Source organism: Salvelinus alpinus, chromosome 8 (assembly GCF_045679555.1).
Source record: "Salvelinus alpinus chromosome 8, SLU_Salpinus.1, whole genome shotgun sequence".
In the NCBI taxonomy this organism is placed as follows: Eukaryota; Metazoa; Chordata; class Actinopteri; order Salmoniformes; family Salmonidae; genus Salvelinus; species Salvelinus alpinus.
In genome coordinates, this window is record NC_092093.1 from 66,004,044 (window position 1) to 66,029,593 (window position 25,550).

General features: G+C 42.2%; 2 protein-coding genes across 2 annotated transcripts; both read right to left on the minus strand.

Annotated features, from left to right (window-relative positions):
- Positions 1-40: 40 nt before the first annotated feature.
- LOC139583531 (retinol dehydrogenase 11) lies at positions 41-3,692 on the minus strand. Its single transcript, XM_071414712.1, has 7 exons — positions 3,555-3,692; positions 2,576-2,691; positions 1,620-1,775; positions 1,422-1,526; positions 1,068-1,277; positions 592-784; positions 41-485 (listed from the first exon to the last, which is right to left on the minus strand). Exons 1-7 carry the CDS (start codon positions 3,566-3,568, stop codon positions 383-385), a joined length of 897 nt encoding a protein of 298 aa, XP_071270813.1. The 5' UTR covers positions 3,569-3,692; the 3' UTR covers positions 41-382.
- Positions 3,693-4,875: 1,183 nt separating this feature from the next.
- On the minus strand, positions 4,876-24,085 carry tnfrsf11a (tumor necrosis factor receptor superfamily, member 11a, NFKB activator). Its single transcript, XM_071414709.1, has 9 exons — positions 23,748-24,085; positions 15,627-15,702; positions 15,139-15,264; positions 14,828-14,977; positions 14,599-14,683; positions 14,069-14,256; positions 13,492-13,541; positions 12,470-13,382; positions 4,876-7,057 (listed from the first exon to the last, which is right to left on the minus strand). Exons 1-9 carry the CDS (start codon positions 23,820-23,822, stop codon positions 6,744-6,746), a joined length of 1,977 nt encoding a protein of 658 aa, XP_071270810.1. The 5' UTR covers positions 23,823-24,085; the 3' UTR covers positions 4,876-6,743.
- Positions 24,086-25,550: the final 1,465 nt, after the last annotated feature.

Sequence of the window (25,550 nt, forward strand, 5' to 3'; positions counted from 1 at the left end):
TAAATTACTCCCAACAAGAAAAGGGAGAATGTTGGTACAGCATTTGATAGTATTTTACTTTCTCCAGAAAGCACAGGAATCAAAGGTGTAAAAACAGAAGAGAATTACATGACTTAGTTAAACTGAATATTTGACATATAGCTTTCCTTGTCCAGTCAGTCTCAGATAGTTTACTGACTGCAACACTAACTCTAAACATTCTATAACCTATCTGTACCACTTCCACCTACGCTCACCATCAGCCACATCATACATCACCTGTCTCCCTCTTCACATTTATCATTTGACATAGTAGGACTTATGATAGCAATATTTTCTCAGTATTTGACGTGACAGAAAGAAGCAATTTGGTGCAAAGATAGCATTAATATTGGGTGTCTGTTCATCTCCAGCAGATGCCCAGTAGATGACAGCTAACAGCCCAGAGTTTGAGAGCGGTGCCTTCATCACTAGCAGCCCTGGCACACACTGCCTGTGCACACCCACTGAGAGAGAGAGAATTATTTTATTTTACACCCTTATTTCATGGGTAATCAAGTACAGTACATATTAGTGTTCAGGGTCAGGGATGAGAGGTGAAAGGTCACTGACCTATAGTAACCCCCAGAGGTGAGTTCAGAATCAGGGGTCAGGATGCAGTACAGAGTGGTGTAGGCTCCTTCTGCTGGCGTCTTGAGGAAGTAGCTGAACTTCTTAAACATGAGCTGTAGGGGGCGCTTTATGTGACGCATCAGATCAGTGTTCACTACCCCCGGGTGCACTGCATAGGCTGTCACACCTAGAACTGTTAATACACACACACACACACACACACACACACACACACACACACACACACACACACACACACACACACACACACACACACACACACACACACACACACACACACACACACACACACACACACACACACACACACACATTGTTCAAGTACTCAGGGCCTCTTTGCTCTATTTCAACCACAGAGTGATGGTGGTTAAGACACGAGACACTCACACTGGTGTACGCTTAGATCCATTCTCTACAGATGCTACATGCATGGAAACACACACACCCATACTCACCCGCGGTCCTCTTGGCCAGCTCTCTAGTGAACAGTATATTAGCCAGTTTGCTCTGGACGTAGGCCTTGACAGGGTGGTATTCCTTCTCACTGTTCAGGTCCTCAAAGTGGATCCTGCCCATGGCGTGGGCCGATGACGACACAGTGATGACACGGGAGGGGGCGGAGTGCTTCAGCAGATCTAATAGGAGGAAAGTCAGAAAGAAGTGACCTGGAAAAAGGAAACAGGAAATAGTTAATAAGGATAGGTTTCAATCAATGGCAATCAATCAATGATAATATATTCTCTTTATGTGGCAATGGAAAAAAGTGTTGCTTGCAGTCTTGTTAATAAACCAGCCATTCTGTCTCGTACCCAGGTGGTTGACTCCAAGCTGCATCTCGTATCCATCTACAGTGGTGCTGTAAGAACAGCTGGCCACACCTGCATTGTTGATCAGGAAGTGAAGCACCTTCTCCGCTGGGGGACAAACAGAGTCAGAACACCTCTGTATCGGAGCCCTGACAGTATGGTGTTTTACAGTATATGGTGTGTGTGTGTGTTTTAACCCACTGTTGTAGATGTTTTCAGCAAATTCACAGATGGACTTGGTGTCAGCGAGGTCAAGCTTCCTGGCTTCCACCTTGGCCCCTCCCATTTCCCTGACGATGTCACTGACCGCAAGCTCCGCCTTCTCCATGTCCCTGCAGGCCAGGATGACGCGTGCACCTAGAGAAAGAGAACCCCTTTTTTATTCAATTATCTTCACACTTTCAAAAAGTATCAAACTACCATACTGTCCATGATGTCTAGCACATTTCTGACACTTCAGTAGCCTGTAAAACTCCCCGCATACACTGCAATGCACCCCCACTGGTTCCTACCTCTCTCATTAATAATATACCCCGAAAGTCACCTTTCCATAGAGAGATCATATTAGTGTGTACAGACAGAGGTTGGCAATTCGGCAGTACCGACTTCAGTCCCGTGACGATTGTGGGGGTCGTAGAGCAAAACAGAGTCTCATCTTTCCATTGAGGGGTCATAAGAGTTTGGACCCTACATACGTTTTTGTGAGAAGACCAATTTTCGTTATGTCTCCTGGTCTGACAAACACCACTGTAGCTCTGCCACCTTTCACCACAGATACGGAAGGCCGACATCGGAGGATGTGGTGGATTGAGATGCAGCCCATGCGTCTAGCTTAAACAGACCGATTTTTATGGGGATGTTTTCATTGTGCTAATTCGATTTCCACGGGGGCGCATATATCAAATCAAATCAAATGTTATTAGTCACATGCGCCGAATACAACAGGCGTAGACCTTACAGTGAAATGCTTACTTATGAGCCCCTAACCAACAGTGCAGTTTAAAAAATACGGATAAGAATAAGAGATACAAGTAACAAGTAATTAAAGAGGAGCAGTAAAAAAAATAACAATATATGCAGGGGGCTATATCGACTATAAGGGAGACAAGGGAAGCAATATAATATAGAGGAAGAGAATTTAAGATTGTGTGGTCTACCTCTCTTGACCAGGTCCAAGGCGGTCTCCTTGCCAATGCCAGTGTTAGCTCCTGTCACGATCGCAGTCTTCCCATCCAGACGAACATCAGACGACCAGCGCTTAGTGATCAGGGACCTTGAAAAAGAGAGAGCCAATATGATAAACAAATAAGCTGTTTGACATTTGTTGTTGATATTGACTGGGACAACACAATTCGTTACATTAATATTAACAGCATAAATGTTGAATCGCAGTTATTTTCTCGTTGATGGTCTTACATCTATTTACAGTAGAATCATAGGCATTGGTCTTACATCTATTTACAGTAGAATCATAGGGATTGGTCTTACATCTATTTACAGTAGAATCATAGGGATTAGTCTTACATCTATTTACAGTAGAATCATAGGGATTGGTCTTACATCTATTTACAGTAGAACCATAGGGATTGGTCTTACATCTATTTACAGTAGAACCATAGGGATTGGTCTTACATCTATTTTCAGTAGAATCATAGGGATTAGTCTTACATCTATTTACAGTAGAATCATAGGCATTGGGCTTACATCTATTTACAGTAGAATCATAGGGATTGGTCTTACATCTATTTACAGTAGAACCATAGGGATTGGTCTTACATCTATTTACAGTAGAACCATAGGGATTGGTCTTACATCTATTTTCAGTAGAATCATAGGGATTAGTCTTACATCTATTTACAGTAGAATCATAGGCATTGGGCTTACATCTATTTACAGTAGAATCATAGGGATTGGTCTTACATCTATTTACAGTAGAACCATAGGGATTGGTCTTACATCTATTTACAGTAGAATCATAGGGATTAGTCTTACATCTATTTACAGTAGAATCATAGGCATTGGGCTTACATCTATTTACAGTAGAATCATAGGGATTGGTCTTACATCTATTTACAGTAGAATCATAGGCATTGGGCTTACATCTATTTACAGTAGAATCATAGGGATTGGTCTTACCGGATCTTTTCCATCTCTGTGTTTCTGATAGAAAAATGATATCCTCTTGGGAGACTTCAGAAATCCCCTCTTCAACCAGTCTGTCTTTCTGTCCACTCACAGAAACGGATGTGTTAGAGGACGCTGTGTGTCGAGACTCTTGTGTGTGTGCGCATGAAGTGTATATATGTGTGTGTGTGTGTGTGTGTGTGTGTGTGTGTGTGTGTGTGTGTGTGTGTGTGTGTGTGTCATGTCTCCAAATTGTTAATGGTCTATTGATAGGCCCCACATAAACCATTCTTTCATCAGGGGAGAGTCGTATCTAATTCATTAATGTGTCTTAGAGAAACTCTTTCTTACAAAATGTGTATCTGAATAGTAACAGTATTCTGTGATAAGTAGAGACGTGGAAGGAGTTAGTCAAGAGAGATCTCCAGCCGGAGGCTCCTCCTATTAGTGGGCCACCATGTTTTATCCTGACCATGTGACTGGACTGTGAAAACCTAATGTCACATGTATGGTTAGTAAAATCCCAGGTCCCTACATAAGAATGGAGTCTCACACTTCCATACAGGTTCTGTTTCACCTCAGGTGTAATTCAAGCCTGTCTAAACAGCAGGTGAAGATATTCCCGTTTCAGCATGTCTGACTGAGAGGTTTCTGGTAGTTTCCAGGTGAGAACTTGTTGCCCTGTGTCACCAGCAGCGAACCAGAACACTACAGGAAATGCAGTGTGTGTATTTGTTTGTGTGCAATACAAGTAATACAAGTAATACATCCTTCACTAGGTGGCATCATAGTTTAGTTCTCCAATACATTACCCTCTAAATCTACACATTCTCTATTCTTATGTTCTCTAGAAGCAGCTGAGCTGATGGCATCTGATGTAAACCATGTGCAGGCTAGTCATAACTTCCTGTTTTCACAGACAACAGAAAATACCCTCCTCTCCTGGTGGGCCTCTGGTTCTCAAGGGCACACACGCACGTACACTTGCACGCAAACACAAACGACCCAAACCAGGCCCTAAATCAGCGTCTCCAGCCCTTCTCATGTGGTTTTAGAGAAAATAACCCTATCCTAGATGCTACACAAGCTAAACGTGGCCAATGCTACGTTTGCCCTATACTGCCAGCCATCTTGTGGATAATGAAAGACTGTCAGTCTGTCTGTCTGCATTGGGACAGTGACAGAAACTGAAGCCCGGCCACATGTGTAATTAGCTCTGTTTTCACAGTCATTAAGGCTCAGAGAGAAGATAAATAACTTCATTGTAATTACCAGATAGCAGACAGTAAACCATGGAATAACGGTACGACTGCTGTCACAAAAAAACACTAGATTTTAATCAAAACAGTTCTGTCATTTATTGAAATTTGAATCAATATTTATAGTTTATTTACAGACAAGGTAAAAGTTTTCACTTTCAACTCTCGAAAGCTTTATTTGATTGGTTAGCTATTCAATAGCTGGTCTTACACTTGGTCTTGTAGACTAACTGTGTGAGCTGGTTTTCATTTCAACACAGCCTGGTCTAATAGACTAGACGTAACATAGTAAATGTAAATCCGAGACACTAGCATTAGTATATGTTACGTTTGGTATGGTTACAAAAGACAGAAGCTTACTTAAGGCAAAAAGTAAAGGACAGGGGGGATGGGTGGGCGTATAATGCAAACATTATCGAATCGCATCACAGACAATTTTAGCTAATTAGCAACTTTAACTACTTACTACTTTTTAGCTACTTTGCAACTACTTAGCATGTTAGCTAACCCTTCCCCTAACCTTACACTTTTTAGCTAACCCGAACTCGAACTTTTTTTAGCTAACCCTAACCCTTTAACCTAACTCCTAACCTTAACCCCTAGCATAACTAAGGTTTGCCAGCTAGCTAATGTTAGCCTCCTACCCACCTAGCTAACATTAGCCTCAACAAATTGTAATTCGTAACATACTGTATCATACATTTTTCAAATTCGTAACATATCATACAAATTGTAATTCGTAACATATCATACAAATTGTAATTCGTAACATATCATACGAAATGGATGATGGGCATCCACAAATGAATACATACCATATGAAACATAACATATGACACTAAATGTGAGTGTCTCTGATTTAAATATTGAATAATACGAAATGCTCTGAGACACTATGTTGTTCAACCAGGTAAAGTCTTAAAGCTGCAATATGTAACTTTTTGGGCGACCCGACCAAATTCACATAGAAACGGGAGTTATCGATCGGTCATTATCATTCAAAGCAAAGAAGCAGTAGATATGTTCTATGTGCACTATTTCTATGCTTTCTGTTCTTAAATTGAGTTTTTTGAGTCTTTTACTTAAATCTTTTTACACCAGCTTCAAACAGCTGAAAATACAACATTTTTGATTATGGTAAATATATTTCCCAGCGATTTAGATGCTACAATGATTCTCTACACTAGACATGCTTGTTTTGTCACAAACTGAAATTAGGCGAACTATTCGATTTTAGTAACCAGGAAATGGCGGAGTGATTTCTGCATAGTGCAGTCTTTATTCTCTTTGGGTCAACACAATTGATTAAGGTGGATGAATCCCGGGTCTCCTGCTGTCCACAAGAGTGTGCTAGCCCTCTGAGCTAAAGCTAACACAAGTATTTTCAGACAAGGTTACTCATCACACGAGTGTGGATCACTGATCCACTTCCATGGTTTTTGTAGTACGACAATAAGGCTTTCGTTCCAAAGATTTCTTCATTAGTTCAACATCAAAAATATTTTAGAAAATAAACAACACATTTACATGTATAGTATATAGCTCAACAAATGCATAGCATTTTTCTTAACAACAAACCGCACTCGTGGTGCTCTGAGAACAAATCAACACCAAGGATAACAACAAGAAGGGAGTCAAACTCATGGACTTGATTTCAGTTGTCCAGCTCTTTTAGATCAGTAAGAATGAAAGAAATGAGACAATGAAGTAAAGGAGGCTTCATGAGACTATTGAGACAGCCATGAGGTCCAGATGAGGAACACAGTCCTCCAGGTTCCAGTTCTAAGTCTATGGTCCAGTTCCAATTCCTAGCACCTACCCAAGAAGACGATGGACTATTGTTTCGAGTAGGTCGTAGCAATAGGTTTTGGAGTGTCAACAAGTCTGTGGCTTCACTCCTCTCTTTATGGTACACTATCCACCATTTTCTTGTCTCACTTCATCAGTCACTGGGCAACTCATCAGTCACTTCCTGAACTGGCAGGTTGTCATCCTGCTGTGGGGGGTTATGGGTAATGGAGTTCCCTGGAGACGGTGGCGGTGAATGACCGACACATTTGGAGGAGGCAGAACTCTGGAACAACGGAGCTCTCTCATTGGCCTGTTCCTGGACGGGGATTCCGAATGCATCATCTGGCCCTTCCTCCTCGTTGCCTAGCGACGTCTGGCTGACGTAGACGACGATGACATCAGCGCTGAAGTTCATAACCTGACCGCTGGAGATGAAGGTGGTGTTATTGTTCCCCGTCACCTGACCTGGCGGAGAGAGTAGCGAGAGAGTAGAGAGAGAGAGAGAGAATTAAGGGGTCAGTTTAGGCAGTTAGCCTAGTTAAGAGTCTTGGCATTGTGGTCTCTTTCCCAAAATGGTATCGGGTTTAATTTCACTACCAGAGGTTAAGGGACATAACTAACCAACGCAGAGATCCAAACCTCTTTTGTAATGTGTACAGGGGCCAATGTATGTTATGGTTGTGTAATTATGCAGTAACACACACAAACACAGCATCCTCTACAGCTGTGAAGAAGGAAAAAAATGTGTGTTAGGGGCGAACTCAGATGACTAATAGCGAGTAGGAGTGATGATGACCGTGCACAGTAACCATAGAAAGGTCGTGGTCGGCTGCGGTGCCTTTGACCATAGTCCTGGTCAAGGACATCATAAACATATCATTTAACATCAGGGTTTCAGTGTGACCAGCAGTTTTCATTCTATGTGAAAATGTCAAACTTTATTCAAGCTGCCATTTAGACGTAGAGAAGTATAGTTTGTCATAACATTATTACAGACGCCATGTCCGTCTCACTGCTGAAATAGAATTACTGTTATTCAAGCTGGCATTTAGACACTTGTATCGTAAGCAATTTACAGCTAATGTAGTATCAAACCCACAACGTACAGCTAATGTAGTATCAAACCCACAACTTACAGCTAATGTAGTATCAAGCCCACAACTTACAGCTAATGTAGTATCAAGCCCACAACTTACAGCTAATGTAGTATCAAACCCACAACTTACAGCTAATGTAGTATCAAGCCCACAACTTACAGCTAATGTAGTATCAAACCCACAACTTACAGCTAATGTAGTATCAAATCCACAACTTACAGCTAATGTAGTATCAAACCCACAACTTACAGCTAATGTAGTATCAAGCCCACAACTTACAGCTAATGTAGTATCAAACCCACAACTTACAGCTAATGTAGTATCAAGCCCACAACTTACAGCTAATGTAGTATCAAACCCACAACTTACAGCTAATGTAGTATCAAACCCACAACTTACAGCTAATGTAGTATCAAGCCCACAACTTACAGCTAATGTAGTATCAAGCCCACAACTTACAGCTAATGTAGTATCAAGCCCACAACTTACAGCTAATGTAGTATCAAGCCCACAACTTACAGCTAATGTAGTATCAAGCCCACAACTTACAGCTAATGTAGTATCAAACCCACAACTTACAGCTAATGTAGTATCAAGCCCACAACTTACAGCTAATGTAGTATCAAACCCACAACTTACAGCTAATGTAGTATCAAATCCACAACTTACAGCTAATGTAGTATCAAGCCCACAACTTACAGCTAATGTAGTATCAAGCCCACAACTTACAGCTAATGTAGTATCAAGCCCACAACTTGTGAGAAGCACGATGCTCCAACCAATTGAGCCATCGGAACAACTCTGGCGTTTGCATTCAAATCAAGAGGAACAAACTGCAATCTTGTCCCTTATTTCCATGTTCATAGTTCACACCGCTGATGGTATTTATAAACACACCTGGAAAACTACAGACGTCCATGTCTGTTTCTGTCTGCTGCCCATTTCAACACCCCCCCCCCCCCTCTCTCCCTCTCTCATATTCCCATGTTAACTCTGTAGAGGTGCAATGAGACAGTCACTCCTCACACCTCATTTACACGAATGCACGCGCACATGCACACAAACACACATCATAACATAGTATGTGTCAGTGTCTAGAATCCCATCTGAAATCATTTACTGGCACTGGAATACCAGTCTGGCCAGCCTGGTGTAAAAATGTAATTTCACCACCATCACTAAAACAAACAAACCCCCTGGTGTCTCTGTTAACAGCAGACTGTCTACAGTTGAACTACCCTAGGAGGGCAGATAACATCAACTATGAGAGGGAAATAATGGAACAGACGTAAACTGATTGTGAAACTTGCTCTGCATCTCATTCTAGTCTAAAGTGGCTTCCTCTCCTCATCTCCTTTCCTTCTGGAGCTGATGTAGTCATGGGGAACACCTGTCTTCGCTCGCTATACTATTTTCACCTATCATGCAGGTCTACGTCCAGGAGACACAAGGACTATTGAGATGCAGCCCGTCTCTCCGAGGTGTGATCCCATAATTCAGTTACAGTGATCCCTCGCCACTTCGCGGTTCACTTATCGCGGATTCGCTATTTCGCGGATTTTCATAATGCATTTTTTTTTTTTTTTTTGTGCATTGTGCTCTGCATTCTGATTCGCTAAAAACTCACTCCCGCTTCTTGTATCAAAACATGCTACGAATTGTGCTATCATTTTGTCGTCTCGTGCAGTTATGTGTACGTACATAAAACAGCTTGGCAAATTTACATTAAGTTGGCCAGGAAGGAAGGAAGGACTAACGCTTGGTCGCTTAGCAACCATGGTGCGAATGGCCACTGAACTTAAGCGAGTAGCTGAGGAATGGGACCCTTTGATGAGCCGTTCATTACAGTTCTCCAACGTAATCGATGGTGGCATGTCGGTGTACAAGGATCTTTTTGCAAAGAAGAAAAAAGAGCGACAACAGCTGCCTATCACTATGTTCTTCTCCCGAACAAACACACCTGCACCGCGGGCTTCAGAAGAAGAGAACACTGCAGAGCGCAGTCAGGATGCAGCGGCCCAGTCTGAAGAGCAGTGAAACGGCCTACACGTGAGTCACTGTATTTGTATACATGTAATAGTTGCTAATTGTAAAAAAAAAAAAAGTTTTCTATTTCGCGGATTTCACTTATCGCGGGTCATTTTCGGAACGTAACCCCCGCGATAAACGAGGGATTACTGTATTCCCAAACTGTGGGGTGTGTAATAGTAGTGCATCATTAGTTCCTCTTGTCATATCAGTCATTACATACCTTAGAGAGCTACAGTATTTATAACTTGTCAGACATGTCCAGATCAACTAGCCTATGTCAGCTAAAGTTTTTTTTATTTAGTTTTTTTAACCCATAGATATTGTTCACATTTTTTTGTCACTCAAATAGCACATGAATACACCCTAGACATGGCAAAACATATAGAATTGCAAGAAGATTTGCTTTAAAACTGTAAAATGTTCTTTGCATCCCATGACAAAATGTGTAGAATTGCAGAAAATAAGCTTTAAACCTACAAAATTCTCTCCACCAACAAGAGGGGTGTGAACAGTTTGTGTCATGAACAGTGCTTGTGCCCATAGAAATAGACGTGGCTCTGAGTGAAAAGGTTTGGGAGCCCCCACCATAATTAACCTCTCTGAGCGGGAGGTCCAGTTAATGACATGTTATTACTGCATTATGAGAAATGTGGTTTATTTACTTACTGCTGCTTTGGGCCATAATTCAAGTATACAGTGATCAACGAGAGTCTGAAAGTGTGTGAGTCTGGGTATTACTCAAGGGATGTGTATTCAGAGCACATCTTGTTTCAATTAGACCTGTGGTCACTTTGCAAAACCCTGTAGAACTCTGGAACTGGGTAAACAGGAGTGTTGTGGTGGGCAGAGCTCACACTCAGAGAGTTAAACACACACACTCACACGTTACAGCACGGTGTAATCACTGGCTCATCACACACACAGATTCCCATTCCCCTTCCTACTGTGTGTGGTCTTCAAAACAAGCCAGCAGTGTACAATATTATTAGGAAACCAATATACTTATTTTGGAGGAGCAACAATGTGAAAAGACATTTCTGAAATCTCAGTTACAGTCCTAGCCAAAACAATGTACAATAACCCAGATCCAATAACCCAGTGGATTTATTTATCTTTCCTCTTTAACAATGGTTGGAATGTATAATGACATGTGTACAGTGCCTTCAGAAAGTATTCACACCCCTTTAGTTCTTTCACATTTTGTTGCGTTACAGCCTGAATTTAAAATGGACTAAATTGGGATTTTGTGTCAATAATCTACACACAGTACCCCAAAATGTAAAAGTGGAATTTTGTTTGCAGAACATTTTAGAAATTAATTTAAAAAAAATGAAAAGTTGAAATGTCTTGAGTCAATAAGTATTCAACCCCTTTGTTATGGCAAGACTAAATAAGCTCAGGAGTACAAATGTGCATAACAAATCGCATGGACTCATTCCGCGTTCAATAATATGGTTAACATTATTTTAGAATGACTACCCTCTCTTTGTACCCACACATACAATGATCTGTAAAGCCCCTTAATCAAGTAGTGAATTTCAAGCACAGATTCAACCACAAAGACCAGGGAGGTTGTTCAATGCCATGCAAAGAAGTGCACCGATTGGTAGATGTGTAAAAATTTAAAAATCTGACGCTGATATCCCTTGGTGAAGCATGGCGAAGTGATTAATTAGGCTTTGGATGGTGTATCATTACACCCAGTCACTACAAAGATACAGGCATCCTTCAAAAATCAGTTGCCGGGGAGGAAGGAAACTGCTCAGGGATTTTCACCATGATGCCAATGGTGATTTTAAAACTGAGGTTGGATCAACAACATTGTGGTAACTCCACAATACTAACCTAAATAGCAGAGTGAAAAGAAGGAAGCCTGTACAAAATACAAATATTCCAAAACATGCATCCTGTCTGCAACAAGGCACTTAAGAAATACTGCAAAAAATGTGGCGAAGAAATGTACTTTTGGTTCCGAATACAAAGCGTTATGTTTGGGGTAAATCCAACACAACACATCACTGAGTACCACTCTTCATATTTTTAAGCATGGTGGTGGCTGCATCATGTTATGGGTATGCTTGTCAATGGCAGGGACTAGGGAGATTCTTAGGATAGAAAATAAACGGAATACAGCTATAAGCACAAGCAAAATCCTAGAGGATAACCTGGTTCAGTCTGCTGGCCAACATACACTGGGAGACAAATTCACCTTTCAGCAGGACAATAACCTAAAACAAGGCCAAATCTATACTGGAGTTGCTTACCAAGACGCATTGAATGTTCCTGAGTGGCCTAGTTACAAATTTTACTTAAGTCAGCTTTAAAATCTATGGTAAGACTTGAAAATGTCTGTCTAGCAATGATCAACAATCAACTTGACAGAGCTTGAAGAATTTAAAAAAGAATAACTGGGCAAATATTGTACAATCCAGGTGTGCACAGCTCTTAGAGACTTACCCAAAAAGCCTCACAGCTGTACTTACAAAGTATTGACTCATGAGTGTGAATAATTATGTAAATGTGTTATTTCTTTATTGGATTTTCAATACATTTGCAAACATTTCTAAAAACATGTTTTACTTTGTCATTATGGGGTATTGTGTGTAGATGGGTGAGAGAGAAAAAATATATTTAATCCATTTTGAATTCAGGCTGTAACACAATAAAATGTGGACCAAGTTAAGGGATATGAATACTGTATTTAGCCTTTTTCTTGTAAAAAAGTGTGGCACTGCTGTGCAGTATCTACCTGAGGTGAGTGCTGGTTCCGCAAGTTGGCTCTGGATACAATCAGGGGCACACTCCAGCTCGGAGCCACCAGATAAGAGCTTGTTTCCTCCACTGTCCCTCCAGGAAAGTCCCTGGTCTGGCTCACTGCTGGAGGCCTCAGAGCTCAGCTTGGACTGCTGGTCTCCCACGGTTACAGAGGGGTCAGGAGAGGTTGTGGAGGTTGAAGTGGGTGTGGTGTCTGTGGTGGGGGTGGAGCTTATGCTGTATAGCCCATCCACTTTCCTCTGTGAGCTGTCAATCAGCTGAGCTATGACCTCTGACCTGGCTGGGGTCAGTGGCAGGTAGAGGTCACATGACGGCATGACGGGGGAAAGGGGGGAGGAGGTGGGAGAGAGGGAGTAGGGGGAGGTATTACAGCTCCTCTCAGAGCTCTTCCCTTGCAAGCCCTCAACCATCTTGGCCCTCTCCCTCCCTCCATCTTTCCTTTCATCCTTCTTTCCATCCCTGCTCTCCCCCTCTCCTCCACAGGAGCAGGTCCCGAGGGTTCCAGGGTTGACGGCCTGACTACAGTCTTCATTCTCTCCTACCTCTAAAGGTTCCCTCACAGACAACACACACACACAGGAGCCAGCCCACAGTGGAGACACACACACACCCTCCTCGCACACAGCCTCCTCAGAAACCTCCTCCGCCTCCCCTGACCCCTCACTTCCCATCCCCTCATCCTCCTCCTCCCTCCTCCTCTCCTCCTTCATCTCTTTAATGGGTGGTAGTTTGACCCGGTCACCAGGTATGGCTGTAGGACAGGTGTGTAGAGTTTCTGAGGGGGTGTCAGCAAGGACAATCAAACAGGTTTTCTCACACAGGGTGCAGTTCTGCCCCCCTACCCCACCTCCTTCACCCCCACTGTGGTAGAGAGGGGCCAGAGTCTCCTGGAGAGAAACACAGACAGATAGTTAGTCTGAGAGCCGTTGAATGTTTTATTTAGTCTACTGTTTATGCATGTCATCTCTGCCACTAAAAAAAAAGAGTCTACCCTACCTGCTGTATCCTGGTCCTTTTCAGATTCTGGACACATAATCGCAAATTCACTGTAAGACATAAGAGGATGACAGTCATTCATTTCAGATACATTTTATGCCAAGAAATATTTCTATTAAAAAAATGATTCTCTCAAGAATATTGTCCTCTGCAACAAATTCAACCTGGGTAGACATAACATAGTAAATGTAAATCTGTCTCCCTTCAAATAGTATCATATATTACGTTTAGTATGGTATGTACTAATTTATGGATGTCCATCATCCATTTCGTATGATATGTTACGAATTCCAATTTGTTGTGGCTAACGTTAGCTAGGGGTTAAGATTAGGGTTAAGGTTAGGATTAGGAGTTAGGTTAAAGGCTTAAGGTTAGCTAACATGCTAAGTAGTTGCTAATTAGCTCAAATGCTAAAGTTGTCCGTGATGAGATTCAAACACAAAACCTTTGGGTTGCTAGATGTTCACATTATATGCCCACCTATCCACCCCAACCGTGGGTGTCCAGGATTTACGTTTACTATGTTACGTCTAGTCTATGAGACAAGGCAGACAAATGTAATCTCTCACTCGGGTACCTGAGAGTAGTTTGAGTTTGTCCTTGTAGCAGAAGAGCAGGAGGATGAGGAGACAGAGGACAGTGACGACTGACAGAATACACACTAGGACCCAGGAGGAGGTAGAGGAACCAGAGAGATGGGGTCCACAGACAGCATCAGTCTGGTCGCTCCCAGTCTTTTTGTCACTCTTCCCCAGGCCTTTACAACTGGAAGGAGAAAACACCCAAGGACACATGGTCATTACTTCTGTTCTATAGTAACTCAGACATTCTCTCTCTTCTTTCTTTCCCTCTCTCGCTCTGCTCTCTTTCTCTCCTTCCCTCTCTCTCTGTTCTCTTGGTTGACCACAGAGTCAGGCAGTGGTAGAAGCTGCTCTGTGTTCCAGTGGAAGTGGTGCAGCATTAGTCAGAACAGCGGTGTGGTGGAGCTTTGAGCGCCTGTAGAACCCTGTTCCTGCCTCACTGAATGGGACACGCTGGACTGAAGAGGAGCGCCCAGGGGAAAAGACAGTGTATGAAGGGACACGGTATAGGTGTGTGTTAACTCACTTGGTCCACTGTCTGCATGGTTCTATAGAGGTGTTGGGAGAGAAATATCCTCTCTTGCACGCAACACAAGATCTCCTGCCCGCCTCTGAGTTTAAAACACACATGACAGAGAAGAGTGAAAAACTGGACTGCTGACAACAGTGGCAACACAGAAGTGTGTGTGTGTGCCTGCATCTGTGTGTATATGTATGCCAGTGTGTGTGTGTGTGTGTGTGTATGTCTCTCTCACCAGTGTCAGTCTCCAGTCCATATCCTGGACCACAGGTAGGAATCTTCTCACAGAACTCACAGTTGATAGGAGAACACTCTAGACCAGGTTGACATTGACAGGGTACCGCAGCCTGGGGGTTACTGGGCCTCTCACGGTTAAAACCTTTACCTGGGGTTCACAAACAGGTCAGGGGTTAGTGGTTAACCAAAGCAAACACCACAGACATCAGCATCTCTAAAAGCCTTTGCTAAAATATATAGAAAACAACGCTTCAGCAATAGACTTAAAGTCATCCATCCAACTAGACTAGACTCCAGTCACCTACTGACCTGTGTCACAGAACTTCTGTGGCAGACACTTGGTCTCGTTGGTCCAGTCAGGCTGGTACTCATCACGACCACACTGACGACACTTGGTGTCAGAGTACCCAGAACACTCTGCAAACACATAGGACCCTGGGGAATGGGGAAGAGCGAGAGGGTTAGACTGGCCACAGGTTAATACACCGACGTTGAATTGATCTACTGAGGTAAGAGAAAGCGGAAGAGGCTAAAATAGATACATTTCCGTCACGCTTAGAGATGGACAGTTATTTGGGGATTAGGGCATGTGTAGGGTGTGTACACATGTGTATGTAGTGCAGCAAGTCAGTTCCTCTTTGACATCCTTCCTCATTTATTTTCAGGAAAAATGAAACATGGCAGTTTCTTTCTTCCATGCATATGACGGCTCTCTGCTAAAGCCCAGACAACTGGTTCTGTAGAGTGGTAATATTGGGTGTTAATGGCCATTCATGTATTTCTCTGGTTTAGTTTACCTGGTTCACACCTCCTGCAGCATCTCTTGTCTTTGAGGTACTGCTGCTGGGTACAGGTGGGTCTGGAGAGGGCTCTCTGGAAGACAAAACACAGACCACTATGGCTAATCTGGTTGTGTCAAGGCCTAAAACAATTATTGGCAGGTGACAGTAAATTTAAACAAAATGTCATTCATTCATTTATTTATTCACCATACAAAAAGAAAACGCATGGAGAAAAACATCTGGTTAAAAAGGGTGGTTTTCGGACATGTGAAAAATGACACGTGTGAACGTTTGTCACATGTGAAGGTTCTGAATCTATTTTCACATGTGAAACTGCATATTTCACACGTGAATATGCAATTGACATGTGAGGTGAAAACGGGTTATTCTCCTCACATATAAAAAGTGGACTTCAATACATGTGAACAACTGACTTCACGTGTCTCTTTTCATATGTGAACATTTCTGCTCAACATGTCAAAACAGCTATTTCACATGTGAAAATGCTAATTTATCATGTGTGATTTTTGTAAGGGTCATTCATTAATTTGTAGACATGAGATATAAGTCTATTAATACGACTAAACAGTGGATGTAGGAGGAAAAGAGAAGAGGATTGCCCAACTCTTTCCTGTCGTTTGAAACAAAGACAGAAAGAAACAGAAAACGTTCTGTTGACAGTGAGAATGTGAGAATGTTTGCAGTGGAATGCCTCCACTGCAAACATTCTCACATTCTCACTGTCAACAGAACGCATTTTGGAATAAAACATTACTTGAATAAAACTTTGTTCTAATGATTTGATTCCAAACTGTTCTAACGACCAAGCCCTTTTAAACAAAACCATAAAATACAAATAGTGCCCACCTCAGCAGAGCATACTGGCATTGTAGTAGTCACCAGAGTGGATACTAGGCTGTGGAGGGAGGGTGGTCGCCTCAGTGGCTCGTTGAAGCTTGGTGTACAGATGTAGGATCTTAATTTGATCACCCTGTTGCAGGATAACTTTCCTTTTACAACTTTCCAGTTAAATTTGAAACTTGTAGTGTACAGTGCATTCGGAATGTATTCAGACCCCTTCTATTTTGTTACATTACAACCTTATTCTAAAATGGATTAAATAAATAAACGTCCTCAATCTACACACAATACCCAATAATGACAAATATATCTTTTTTGGCAATTAAAAAAAAAATAAGCAGAAACACTTTATTTACATTTACAAGTATTCAAACCCTTTGCTACGAGACTCAAAATTGAGCTCAGGTGCATCTTGTTTTCACTGATGTGTTTCTACAACTTGATTGGAGTCTAACTGTGGTAAATTCAATTGATTGGACATGATTTGGAAAGGCACACACCTGTCTGTATAAGATCCCACAGTTGACAGTGCATGTCAGAGCAAAAACCAAGCCATGAGATCGAAGGAATTGTCTGTAGAGCTTCAAGACAGGATTGTGCTGAGGCACAGATCTGGGGAAGGGTACCAAAACATTTCTGCAGCATTGAAGTTCCCCAAAAACACAGTGGCCTCCATCATTCTTAAATGGAAGAAGGTGACCAATAACTCGATGGTCACTCTGACAGAGCTCCAGAGTTCCTCTGTGGAGATGGGAGAACCTTCCAGAAGGACAACCATCTCTGCAGCACTCCACCAATCAGGGCTTTATGGTAGATTAGCTAGACAGAAGGCACTCCTTAGTAAAAGGCACATGACAGCACGCTTGGAGTTAGCCAAAAGGCACCTAAAGAACTCTCAGACCATGAGAAACAAGATTCTCTGCTCTGATGAAACCAAGATTGAACTCTTTGCGTCAAGTCCGGAGGAAACCTGGCACCATCCCTATGGTGAAGCATGGTGGTGGCAGCATCATGCTGTGGGGATGTTTTTCAGTGGCAGGGACTGGGAGACTAGTGAGGATCGAGGGAAAGATGAACATAGCAAAGTACAGAGAGATCCTTGATGAAAACCAGCTCCAGAGCGCTCAGGACCTCAGACTGTGGTGAAGGTTCACCTTCCAACAAGACAACGCCCCTAATCACACAGCCAAGACAACGCAAGAGTGGCTTCTGAATGTCCTAGAGTGGCCCAGCCAGAGCTCGGACTTGAACCCAATCGAACATCTTTGAAGAGTGAAGAGACCTGAAAATAGCTGTGCAGCGATGCTCCCCATCCAACCTGACAGAGCTTGAGAGGATCTGCAGAGAAGAATGGGAGAAACTCCCAAAATACAGGTGTGTCAAGCTTGTAGCATCATACCCAAGAAGAATCAAGAATGTAATCGCAACCTAGCTAAAATTAAGATCCTACATCTGTGTAATAGACACTTAAAACATGAGTCTCTCTCTACTGTGAACACTGATCGTGCTGTGGTCTACCCACCCACTGCTGTTGGCAGGGGTGCAATGGTAAGCTAATACAATACCCCTCACCACAAACACACATATGCATGTACCCCCCCAGCCAGTGTTCTGAATTACAGAATAATACTGTTATGAGAGAAAATATGCTGAACCAAAAGTTTCTTTGTGAAGGAATAGAACTAACAAAAACACCTAATTCTCCATTTATATAAACCTTCAAACACCACAGGCACAGAATGCTTCTGCCTAGTATTACTAACCCCCATCCTAAATAATCTTACAGTAGCTATACTTTACTGTCACATGGTACAACTCTTGCCCCTCTCCATCCCTCCCTCTGCTGTCTGTGCTCCCATGCCAGGTCTGTCCCCCAATCACAGACTACAGAAATTCATCTAAAGCTTTTCTCATTCAGGTTTTTCTTGTTACCCACCAATTAAACAAAAACAAAGTCTGTAGCCACGTCTTAAGCTGCAACCCAGAACAAACCAGCTTTCTGCGACCAACCCTTTGAAAACCCCCACTGATACGGTTTTAGTCCATGTGTCTGTAGTGCCAGAGATCCCAACCAGTTTAATTACTTCCACAGTGTCTCACACTAGTCATTGTTTTGCTTTTAATGATGAATGCCATTCATAGTTGTGACCACAGTCATAATGATCAACATGTGTTAAAGGAGACAAGCTGACTGAGATCAGAGCAATGCTGCCATGCATCAACTTACAGCTGTTGGAGAAGGACACATTTCCCATACATGGAAGAAGAAGGTGGGTGATTAATGGACCAGTAGTTCTGATGGCTCAGCATGGTGCTGGAAACACTATAGTTGTGGGTTTGATTCCTGGATGGGCCATACATAGATAGGCCTTTAATACTACAGGGTTTCCCAAACTCGGTCCTCTGGACCCCAAGGGGTGCATGTTTTGGTTTTTGTCCTAGCACTACACAGCTGATTCAAATCAACTAATCATCAACCTTTGATAATTTGAAAAAGCTGTGTAGTGTTAGCAAAAACCAAAACGTGCATGCCTTGGGGTCCCGAGGACCAAGTTTAGGAAACGCTGCCTTACTGTATAACTGTCATGGATCAATGTTTCAGAGATGAGGGAAGGATATGCAGGAAGGATGTGAGGGAAGAAGGCATGTTGAGATTATTGACACCCAACCGTGACAGACAGTATTGCTCAATGACAGATTTGGGCGAAAGGGGACAGGAAACCAAAAGAATGCTGGGAATCGTATTTCAGTTTCCTCTGCCTCCGAACATCAGGCCATAATTGAGACGTTGCTGCAATATGTTTTAATTCTCTAAATATAGAAGAGCATGGCTGGATCCACCCTAAATGATTACAGGCTAGAGAAAGGCCAGGATGTTACATAGGCTCCTCTAACCTCCATCCGTTCTAACTTTATCTGAGAGTGCAACTACAGTCAGTTCTGTTACATACAAACATTGGTTCCCAAACTGTGTTTGTGTGTGCTGTGAACCATCACAAGCTTAAAAAGAAGAGATATACAACGTAGAACACCAAATAATGCACGCAGAGCAGAATTAGGCCGATACCCGCTAATGATCAAAATCCAGAAAACAGCCGTAAAATTCTACAACCGCCTAAAAGGTAGCGATTCCCAAATATTCCATAAAGCCATCACCTACAGAGAGATGAACCTGGAGAAGAGTCCCCTAAGCAAGCTGGTCCTGGGGCTCTGTTCACAAACACACCCCACAGAGCCCCAGGACAGCAACACAATTAGACCCAACCAAATCATGAGAAAACAAAAAGATAATTACTTGACACATTGGAAAGAATTAACAAAAAAACGGAGAAAACTAGAATGCTATTTGGCCCTAAACAGAGAGTACACCCTGGCAGAAAACCTGACCACTGTGACTGACCCAAGTTTAAGGAAATATTTGACTATGTACAGACTCAGTGAGCCTTGCTATTGAGAAAGGCCGCCGTAGGCAGACCTGGCTCTCAAGAGAAGACAGACTATGTGCACACTGACCACAAAATGAGATGGAAACTGAGATGCACTTCCTAACCTCCTGCCCAATGTATGACCATATTAGAGACACATATTTCCATCAGATTACACAGATCCAAAGAATTCCAAAACAAACCCGATAAACTCCCATATCTACTGGGTGAAATACCACAGTGTTCCATCACAGCAGCAATATTTGTGACATGTTGCCACAAGAAAAGGTCAACCAGTGAAGAACAAACACCATTGTAAATACAACCCATATTTATGCTTATTTTCCCCTTTGTACTTTAATAATTTGTACATCGTTACAACACTGTATATATACATAATATGACATTTATAATGTTTTTATTGTTTTGGAACTTCTGTGAGTGTAATGTTTCCTGTTCATTTTTATTGTTAATTTCACTTTTGTATATTATCTACTTCACTTGCTTTGGCAATGTTAACATATGTGTCCCATGCCAAAGCCCCTTGAATTGAAATAGAGAGAGAGATAGAGAGAAAGGAAGAGAGTGTGCGATAGAGAGAGACCTGGATCTCAAAGAAGACAGGCTATGTGCACACTGCCCACAAAACGAGGTAGAAACTGAGCTGCACTTCTTACCCTCCTGCCAAATGTATGACCATATTAGAGACACATATTTCCCTCAGATTACACAGACCCACAAAGAATTTGAACACAAATCCAACTTTGATAAATTTGCATATCCATTAGATGAAATATCACACAGGGTGCCATCACAGCAGCAAGATGTGTGACCTGTTGCCACAATACATTTTTTCCCCTTTTGTAGTTTAACTATTTACACATCGTTACAACACTGTACATAGCCATAATATGACTTTTGAAATGTCTCTATTCCTTTGAAACGTTTGTGAGTTTAATGTTTACTGTTAATTTTTATTGTTTATTTCACTTTTGTTTATCATCTATTTCACTTGATTTGGCAATGTAAACATATGTTTCCCATGCCAATAAAGCTATTTGAATTGAAATTAATTCAGAGTGAGAGGAAGAGAGAGGGGGAGAGAGGGATAGAAAGAGAGAGATGAGTGACGGACTGAGTGTGCATGTGTGAATGAGTGAATGAGATAGAGGACTAGAGAAAGAGTGTGTGACAGTTCTCACAACCAGTAGCACCTGTAAAATACTATCTTTATTTGTTTGTGTATGAGAGGGGGGGGGGGGCTGCAATCCCTGTTCCCATCATCTTCTCTGACGAGATACATTCCAGTCTTTCTCAGATTTGCATAACCGCCACCCCGAACTCTGACATCGGGCCAAGAACAACCTCCCCCACATTAATGATTTAACACCTGGGTATTTGTAGACTACAGATTAAAATCTAAGTACTCTGTGAATTATTGCATGACAATCTCATGTCCATTCATGTTACTAACACGGGATATAAATTATATGCAATGACTTATAAACAGTTGACTTATGGTTAACATATGTAACAATGGTTTATTGCCCTTTATAAACAGATCTCCATCTAAAGTACTGTCTGCCGCTGGACGTGGGCAGTAGTAGACTGTATGTCTCTCTGTCTGTCATCGAAGCACCACCACAATGCCTTATATTTTACCACGAACTCCGCAGCAGAAGTGAACTCCTTCGTCCGCTGCTCTTTAGCACGCACGAGGTTCCAATAAATCACGTTTGCGGGGGTAGTTGTGAAGCACCAGGGAAACTGTGAAGCATGCTGTACCCTATTGCGTGATTGTGTTTATGAGTCTGTTATTAAAGAATGTGAAACAATGTGTATGTTTAATGCTTTTCATTAAATCATGTACGGCTATAATTATTGTATATAAATGATTAAAGGAATGGAAACATTGTGATTTTAGAGTGAGGAACGGCTTGCTGGGGAACTCATTTAAACTTGTCATAAGGCTGACGGCTAAAAAAACAGCCTGTACTATATCTAGATTCTACAATATATTTTCATTAAAAAATATATATTTTCTCCCCAAATAGAAGGTATATTTATCACGGTCCACAACTTGGTTGGTTTCTTCCTCTGTCACTCTGTCAGGTTAAGACTTGTCCTACAGGAGTGAGAATGAGGCAACACCTGGGCTAATCCAGTTAGTATAGTAGTAGACACTTAGCGTTTAGATACTGTAGACACTTAGCGTTTAGATACTGTAGACACTTAGCGTTTAGATACTGTAGACACTTAGCGTTTAGATACTGTAGACACTTAGCGTTTAGATACTGTAGACACTTAGCGTTTAGATACTGTAGACACTTAGCGTTTAGATACTGTAGACACTTAGCGTTTAGATACTGTAGACACTTAGCGTTTGCCTGCACATGAGACAAAACATAAATTACTGAATGAATACTAGTGTTTGGTATTGCATAAAAGCCTGACAATTGTCTAGCACAAGAAGAGAGTCATTACAATAGAAAATATGACTAGAAATGTATGTTTTGATAACAACGAGCATTGCCATTAAAAAGATGGACATGTGCAACTCAGTGAAAGTCGTATACAGTTGAGGACAAATAGACTGAAATGAAGAAAAAAAACGTTTGGTGTTCACTTGTGTTTAAATTCCAACTGCACAGGACACCCCTCACTTCAAAGTCAAAAAATGTCATGGACTAAATTATTCATGCGCTCCATTGTAAAGTGCAAGGTAGTCCAATACTGGACTAAAGGCGCCTAAAGTTACTCCTTATTTTCCAAGAACCTTACATGTTTTGTTTAGAGGCGAATTGGCTCTGGCAGCTAAAACAGCCAAACTCTCCATCTAAACTTGAATCGATTCTCAGTAAGGTTCTAGAAACATAAAGCCCTTTACTTTCATATCAGATCAAAATAATTTCACAAATGCAAAATACACACTTACTGTACATTGTTTTAACACAGTTTCAGCCAACAGTTATTTTCAGTGACAACACTTTTGTGGCATGTCCGACTTCCTCACAGGTGTTTGGAAACGCAGATAGTCCTAGCTAATTAGTACAGGTAGTCCACTCTGTCTTCCCTCTTTTTTCTGTAAACAAGCGCTGTAACATGGGAATATGGCCATGTGGGAACCTTAACCCGATACAGGTGTGTAGTAATTTAAGCTTTTTTTATTTATTATTATTTCTGGCTGATATGAAAGATATGTTCCTTACGTTTCCAATACCGTACCGCAAGCAATGCGTGTTAACGTTTAGATCAAGTGTCGGGGCTCTTAACAAAACTTCACTGGCCAGAAGATACCTTAATCAATTAGGTGCTAAAGGTAGTTAGCGTATATGAATGGGGTAAGTGCAAAGGTACCAATGTACATGAAAGCAACTGTAGGTCCTGCATTTCTCAATGGAATATCTGACATGCAGCATATTGCTCAGACAGTTGCAACACCAACCCGTAGGATGGGGAGAAGGAGGGAAGAGAACACGTCCTAAATCCCCTAGACAAACCCACATGATCCTGATTTACAGTAACAAGACAACGCCCCCACAACACATTGGAGCCGAAACGTGAACGTCCGGTAAAAACAACCTTAAGGCCAGCAAGAGTGCATTCAGCTGTCCTTTACAGGGACCGGTAGAGGGCCGGGGGTGCTTGGTCACGACCCAAACATAAATGATTCCACTTGATGCTCAAGCATGTCTGTTTTCTACCAACTCTTCCAGAGCAATAACAATGGCTAGATGAAGACCTATTCTACATCTAGAGAAAACTCTATACATCCACTAAATAAAACTATTATCTATATAAAGCACTTTTTTATGTATGTAATGAGTTTTTTGAGTAGCCTATGACTTACCTGTGCGCACAGATTGAGAACCAGATGGGTGACCCAGCCTTGAAATATCCAACTGGTAGGGAAGTGAACTCTCATCTCTCCTCCTTAGAGACACAAATCAGAGAAGACAAGAAATCCAATTGTCTTGTACAGATTTAGGATGATCGATATCAAAGGAACCGGTACGGTTTTTGTCGGTAATTATAGGGATTTTGGGGGATACAGTGTGGAGCCTCCAGACCTGTCTGGCATTCTCGCTTCGCATGCCCGGTAATGCACGCTCTGCTCTCCTCTAATATCACCCACGCGCTCTAGAGTGAGCAGCCTCCGGTCAAAACACAGTAAATTTACTAGCACTACGGGAGAGAGAGCTGGGGAAGATCCCGCCCCTCTGACCTTCTCCTCCAATGGCTTTTGAGGAGACGAGGAGAGAGGACGCGAGGAGCATGCAGTGAGTGGTATTTGGGGGTCCTCTGTAACAGCCTCATCTATCCCCCCCCCTGCCTACCTCTTTTCCCTCTCTCCCTCCTGCATCCATTCTAAGCCGTCAGGTGTAATTTAATATTTGCATAACCGTCACTTTATTTTAGAAGGAAGGCTTTCTTCACCTTTACTCAGCTGTGTCACTCTCTCCTCTCCTTCGCCAGGGACAAGCAGAACCTCACATGCAAATTCAGAGGCTTTCCGCTTTTGTTTTTGTTGAGTTTTTTTCTTTTACTAGGTGAGAGAGAGTGGGGGAATACTTCCTGGAGGCGTTCTCTGGAACTTGGTAGAACTTAATGTTCTAATTCCATGTTCCAGGAACACAGAACAGACAGTGATGTTTGGAGTTGTAACTCTGTCATTGCAGGTTTCTGTGACACAATGGAACCTACTGGAGCTAAGTCTAGACCTCTGCTCACCACGTCAGCTCTGACAGAGACCACAAACTTTGCTTCTGATAATGATGATGCAAAGATGCAGGGATGTGTTGCATCGGTGACGTCATATTTGAAATTGTACGGTACATCCAAACACACATTGAATAAACAGATATACAACTACATTGAACAGAAATGTAAACGCAACATGTAAAGTGTTGGTCCCATATTTCATGAGCTGAAATAAAAGAACCCCAAAAATGTTACATACGCACAAAAAGCTTATTTCGCTCAAATTATTTTGACAAATTTGTTTACATCCCTGTTAGTGAGCATTTCTCCTTTGCCAAGATAATCCATCCACCTGACAGGACAATAAAAGGCCACTGTAAAATGTGCAGTTTTGTCACAACACAATGCCTCAGATATCTCAAGTTTTAAGGGAGCATGCAATTGGCATGCTGACTGCAGGAATGTCCACCAGAGCTGTTGCCAGAGAATAAACCGCCTCCAACGTCGTTTTAGAGAATTTGGCATTACGTCCAAGCGTTCTCACAAACGCTAGCCCACGACGTCACGCTTCCAGACAAACTAAACACCTTCTTTGCCCACTTTGAGGATAATACAGTCCCACCTTCGCGGCTCGCTAACAAAGACTGCGCCCCCCCTCTCCTTCTCTGTGGCTGACGTGAGTAAAAGATTTAAACGTGTTAACCCTCGGAAGGCTGCTGGCCCAGACGGCATCCCTAGCTGCGTCCTCAGAGCATGCGCAGACAAGTTGGCTGGTGTGTTTACAGACATATTCAATCACTCCCTATCCCAGTCTGTTCAATCACTCCCTATCCCCACATGCTTCAAGATGGCTACCATTGTTTCTGTACCCAAGAAGGCAAAGATAACAACTTCCCAGTAGCACTCACTTCTGTCATCATGAAGTGCTTTGAGAGGCTAGTCAAGGATTATA

Coding starts and splice junctions, on each gene's coding strand:
- LOC139583531 (XM_071414712.1), bottom strand. Junction 1,278..1,421: donor GCTTGGAGTCAACCACCTGG/GTACGAGACAGA, acceptor TCCTTTTTCCAG/GTCACTTCTTTCTGACTTTC. Junction 486..591: donor ACCTCTGGGGGTTACTATAG/GTCAGTGACCTT, acceptor TCTCTCTCTCAG/TGGGTGTGCACAGGCAGTGT.
- tnfrsf11a (XM_071414709.1), bottom strand. CDS start 23,822: ATGAGAGTTCACTTCCCTACCAGTTGGATATTTCAAGGCTGGGTCACC. Junction 14,257..14,598: donor CCATGCAGACAGTGGACCAA/GTGAGTTAACAC, acceptor TTCTCCTTCCAG/TTGTAAAGGCCTGGGGAAGA. Junction 13,542..14,068: donor CAAACTCAAACTACTCTCAG/GTACCCGAGTGA, acceptor TATGTCTTACAG/TGAATTTGCGATTATGTGTC.